This window comes from Typopeltis vanoorti, chromosome 12 (genome assembly GCF_054136105.1).
Source record: "Typopeltis vanoorti isolate ZY-2024b chromosome 12, IOZ_Tvanoo_1.0, whole genome shotgun sequence".
Lineage (NCBI taxonomy): Eukaryota > Metazoa > Arthropoda > Arachnida > Uropygi > Thelyphonidae > Typopeltis > Typopeltis vanoorti.
In genome coordinates this window covers 59,726,666-59,732,665 of record NC_143560.1, presented here as the reverse complement: position 1 = coordinate 59,732,665, position 6,000 = coordinate 59,726,666, and the positions used below count along the sequence as shown (strand labels likewise).

Sequence of the window (6,000 nt, the reverse complement as noted above, 5' to 3'; positions counted from 1 at the left end):
ATTTACACTTGGTTCTGCCGATAGTTTTTCGGCATTGAAACTATGGATGTCGATGGATTTCGACCCTAGTTTCGTACCTGGCTATAAAATAAAACGGGATTTAACATCTTCCTCTTAATTAACAAATTTGCCTGTAAAATAGCCTTTCGGCTTATTATCGAAACGTTAAGACTACTTCTTTAACATCTTGTATCTGCCATGTGTTATTTTTCTACCCTTGCAGATAGTTTCAACTACATATCTCCCTAGCTGAATTAATCGATGTTTTCTTCAGAATTTGTATAGTTGAGCTTACAGTTTACCTGTAAAAGCTGCTCAACTTTAATTCTCTATAAAAGAATAAATGTGATAAACATTTTTATCCTAATTAGAACTAAGTGGTGGTCACTTTCAAATCCTTTATACACTCATATATCCTGAACCAGCACGAACATATCACTGTCAACAATGACATAGTCAATGAGGCTTTTCTTATTTCTTTTATATTTTCTCCACGTGAACTTGTTCATATTTTTATGTTGGAAAGTGGTGTTAGTAATGACTAATCCATATCCTGAGCAGAAATCCAGCAGATAGTTTTCATCACTGAGTTTTGCTCTTTTCTCCAATTTTTCCTTAAGCATTTCTATATGCCTGGTGGGATTCATTTCCTACTCTGCTGTTTAGATCTCTATCAAGGACCACTTTTTCCATTTTCTTTATTTCAACTACCTGCTGTAATGACCCGAAAAATTCCTCCACTCTACCTTCCAATCAAGATGTGTATCTTCATGTTTGGTGATGAATGCTATCGCTACTCCATCTTTTCCTTGATCATAATTGCCTGAATATAACATCCTATACTTAGTAAGATCCCACCTGTTTTTATCTTCTTTTCCAATTATGTCCGTGTGATACTTTTCCAGATCTTCTGCAAGTTTTATTTCCTTTCCATTAATACTCCTTATATTGAGGGTTCCTGTCTTTAGTTCTTCTGACTGTGGGTTTATTCTTCTAATAGATGTTGAGTTTGAGGATGACATTTCACTTGTATCCTGGTGAAAACAGGGGGCCTTGTTTAACTGGGCAATTCCAAACCAGCATGAAATCTCATCAAGTTGCACCATCACATGTATTTGTGGTTTAAGCCAACAGAGAGTACAATTTGATTGGCTAAGTCCCAAATTGCCAGCCTATCTTTGTTCTTTCAGTACCCATTGGATACCTACTAACAGGGTGCACCACATGAAAGTGAGGATTGGACATTATTTCAGAAGCTCCAGTCAGTTCTCTGCATTCCTTAAAGCGATGTTGGAGGTCTCCTCCCAGTTATTTGGCTTTGACTCTGAAGCAACCCATGCTAAAGTATGTATACATAATGCTATTATGCCTTGCATCTATATATGAATCAACATTCTGTTAACTGACAACTGTATTTTAGTTTTATGGAATTGGCCTATTAAATATATATTACACGTATTTGTAGGATTATTATTATAAATAATCCCTAAACTTTGAATTTATTAGACTTGCACAAAACCAAAAGGCTGACAAGTAAAACTACACCATTAAAAAGAATAAATCTTTCTTAGTTACAAGTATTTAGATAGCTGTTATTCCCTTGGTATATAGTAACTTGGAAGATGTTGCAGTCTATGAATAAATGTTTATACCATGACTAAGCAGAAGGTCTAAATGATTCAATAATAAAATTAGACTGGGATATATTGGCTATAAATATAACTAAACGTTATACATTTATAACGTTTAGTACTCATTTTATATTTCTTTCTTGACCTGTTTTATATATCACCTTATGTATGCCCAGATGAAGCCAACAGTCACATTGGCAAAACTAGTGGGCTTAATTTGTTATTAAAATCTTCGGCCAATATATCCCAGTCTAATTTTATTATTGAATCAAAGTCGGTGGTTGAAAAAATAGAATTATCAGAAGGTGGTCTACATGTTGGTTCCACATTAAACTCAAAAAGTGTAGAGATGCTTTTGAGGAGACTCATACACCTACAAAATCTAAGTGCAGCTGGGTTACCACTGCACTAATATGATACTTATGGATGTGTTGGTAAGCTTGAGAGTAAGTCTTCTTAATAGCATAAATTTTGCTTAAAGTTTCAAAATATGTAACACCAATAACTCTATAAAATATTTAGTCCCTTAGTGATTACAAAAGAAATCTGTAAATATATTCATAATGCTAACATGTTTCCTATGTTTTGAACAAAATGATAATTATTTTTGCAGCTGAACATGTTTTCAATGCCAATCAATCAAAATTTTACTTCACCATACAGACTGTTCATATTTAATACTTTAATTCCTTAATATATGGAAGCCAATAAGAGAACAATTATATATGACTTCTAAAGAGATATACAATTATACAGTTTACATAAAGATGAATGAAACAATTAATTACAGTGGTCTCTGTACAAGGAAAGATATATATGGATTTGATGGCTCTTCAGAGGATTGCTAGTTTATTTTTCAGAAGAACAGTCCCCTCATTCTTCTTCCCATTCCTTGTCTATCATAAAGTACATTAAACTTATTCACAAACTGAAATAATAAGGAAATATTTTAGTATCGACTGCACAATATCCTCTAATTTCATGAAATGTAAGGTATAAGAAGAAAAAAAAGATTAAAACTCAAGTTAGAAGCAACTGTTATATTTTTAAGTTACAATTCTTGATTTATATATGTCAGGCACAGTTCATGTTTTAAAATACTTACTGTAAAATTTTCAACATTAAGTTTTAAACAGATAAATGCAAAGTTTATTGCTAATGATACATACTCTGATTAGTTTAAACTTTCTAGTACTTTAAAATGGTGTTGGTGTCTAGTTACTGTAAGAAGTCATTGTTCAATACTTTGCAAACTTATGGAATGTCATAAATTTTCTCCTTTTATCTTACAAAGTGGACTATCACCCTTAACATTTCTTTAACATTTAGTGCTTTGCAGGTTAGTAAATACATTATTTTACTATCTTGATGACTGACAGGGATTATTATCTTATGTGACCAGAAGGTGAATTTGTGTGAAACACAAATAATACACCAAACTACATTTATTTACATATATATTATTTGTCTGTTCTATGTGAGGGGGAAAATCATGCTACTTGTGTATGAGATCGTGTGTACACAATATTTGATGATAATAGAGAAATTTATTCTTAAAAAAAAAAAATATATATATATATATATATATATAAGCTTATCGGTAGTAATTTTGATAAATGTTTGTCATAAACATTTTGCATAGATCAACTTACTATTGCAGGTTTTGAATTGAAAACCTCACCAAGAAACCAAATCTTTTCAGATGTAAACTTAAAACTCCAAAAGAAAAATGTTTCCCCATATGTTCTTCACAAACGAACCACTTACCACATCAAAGGCAGTCATGCTAAGTATTGTGCATGCTGAACATGGGTCAAAAATGTGAAAAAAAACACCCTTTAAAACAAGAATATCAAATTAAGAATTATTATAATTATAGCTATTTTGCCTGCTTCAGTTTAGGAGTACCCCTGTGTAAATGTCATTGGCTATTTACTCATGGATTCTTAGGGCATTATGAGTGTAGATGTACTAAAAAGTATATGTAGCCTAAGGAATAGAAAATTGCACATACCTTTTTCTGGGTGTTGTGGCTTTTCCTCTGTCTGCGATGTTGAAAACTGCAGAGTGTGTGTGTGGGGGGGTAGGCAGTTTGGTAGAATAAGTTAGAAAAACCCGGGTTTTTTTCGTAATATATAGAAACATATATATACTTTTATATAGGGTGGGGAAAAAGTGAAAGGGTTAATTTTTTAAAATAGGGAGGGGAAAGGTGGTCGACGGGGTGTGGACCGTTTCGACTATTTGTGGTCGTCATCTGAACACATTGGGAAAGGAGAAGCTATGTCAGGTCGGGTGGGTGCTTCTGCTTTAGAGGTGTTTGTGTTGTCTCCTATTGGTCGGGGTTGTGACCTCAATTTTATGTTGTGAAGCTTCCAAACCTCTGAGATTATGTAGGGCCTGTGTACGTTGATAGAGTTCGCGTCACACTTTATAGCTATTGTTTCCGATATTCTGAGCATTGTTTCATTGTCTTGTCTGTCTATTATGATGGCCTTGTCTATCTGCGGGGTGTGTTTTTGTTCAAGGGCGTGAACAGCTATTTCCGTTTTTCCTGTGCTTTGTATACGATTTTTCTTTTTGATGTTGCGTTTTTTAGTGTTTAAATGTTATGGAATAGGGATGTTACAGTCACGGAAGTGTTCTTGTAGTCTTGCCCATAAAGACCTGATGGTGGAACCTGTGTAGGTGATGTCACAGTCTTTTTGGCAGGGAAATTTATAGACTACATTGTGCTGTTCAAATATTTCTTTTTGTGTGTGAGGTTTGGTGGATTTTAGGAGGTTTGCCAGTTTTTGGCTTGTGGTGAATACCAGTTTGTAGTCAGTATGTTTGAAGATGTATTTATAGGCTTTGTATGTGTTTTGGGTGTATGGTAGTTTGATAATTTTTTTGTGTAGGGAAGTTCGTTTTGGTACTTGGGTTGTTTTGGCGGTTTTTTGCCGTCTTGTTTGCGTAGTTAATCAGTTGTGTAGGATAGTTGCGATTTAAGAAGATCTGTGTTAGTTTTTTTTATTTCAGCGTTTAGACTATTTTGATTGGTTGAAAATTTGTAAGCATTTATGAATTGTGATAAAATGACAGATTTTTTAACAGAATACGGATGGTATGAGTGAAAATGGAGGTAGTTTCCGATGTGTGAGGGTTTGTGGTATATTTTCGTGGCTATTTTGTTGTGTGTTCTGGTTAATGTCAAGTTTAAGAAGTTGATGGATTTGTTCTGTTCGGTTTCTGTGATGAATTTTAATCTGTTGCTGTAGCTGTTTAGGGATGTTTTTAAGGTGGTAATGTGTGTGGGATTACCAATGCACAGAATATCGTCTACGTATCTGCCATAAAAGGTGATGCCGGGGGGAGTAGAAGTGATTCTATATGTGCCAGGAATTTTCGCTAGTTGTCCACTGATGTTTTGGCCCATGGGGAGTCCGAAGATTTGTATGTACATGTTGTTGTTGAACTTGAAGAAGTTTGCCGAGATTACTAGTTTTATTAAGTTAATAATGTCAATGGGCGTTAGTTTAGTATGAGCGTGTAGGGTGTGGTCTTCTGTGGGTAGTGTGTACGATGTCTAAAGTTCTGAGGATGTCCACGTTAGTGTATAAAGAGGCCGCATCCAAAGAAGTGAGGATGTCTTCCTGGGATAGGGTTAGGTTTTTTTATTTTTTTGAAAAGGTCGTCCGTGTTTTTTATCATGAAGTTAGACGTTGCGGTTAATGGTTTGAGGAGTTTCGCTACGAATTTTGATAAAGGGGCTGTGGTGGTATTTTTGTAGGAGACTATTGGTCTCATCAGGTACCCGTCTTTGTGGGTTTTTATTTGTCCGAACATACAAGGGGTGCGTGTGGTGCAGGGGATTGTGTTTTTCAGTGTGGTTTTGTCAATTTTATTTTCATTTTTTAGGATGTGTAGGGTATACTGACTACAAACTGGTATTCACCACAAGCCAAAAACTGGCAAACCTCCTAAAATCCACCAAACCTCACACACAAAAAGAAATATTTGAACAGCACAATGTAGTCTATAAATTTCCCTGCCAAAAAGACTGTGACATCACCTACACAGGTTCCACCATCAGGTCTTTATGGGCAAGACTACAAGAACACTTCCGTGACTGTAACATCCCTATTCCATAACATTTAAACACTAAAAAACGCAACATCAAAAAGAAAAATCGTATACAAAGCACAGGAAAAACGGAAATAGCTGTTCACGCCCTTGAACAAAAACACACCCCGCAGATAGACAAGGCCATCATAATAGACAGACAAGACAATGAAACAATGCTCAGAATATCGGAAACAATAGCTATAAAGTGTGACGCGAACTCTATCAACGTACACAGGCCCTACATAATCTCCGAGGTTTGGAA

At 35.0% G+C, this 6,000-nt stretch overlaps 1 protein-coding gene across 1 annotated transcript in view; it reads right to left on the bottom strand.

Annotated features, from left to right (window-relative positions):
* Positions 1 to 2,293: 2,293 nt before the first annotated feature.
* The window catches only part of CSN6 (COP9 signalosome subunit 6), a 143,455-nt gene continuing 139,748 nt past the window's right edge, over positions 2,294 to 6,000 (bottom strand). Inside the window, exon 9 of the mRNA XM_090401653.1 lies at positions 2,294 to 2,559. Coding sequence (XP_090257779.1) covers positions 2,488 to 2,559 — 72 coding nt within the window. The 3' untranslated portion in view covers positions 2,294 to 2,487. The remainder of the gene's footprint in view (positions 2,560 to 6,000) is intronic.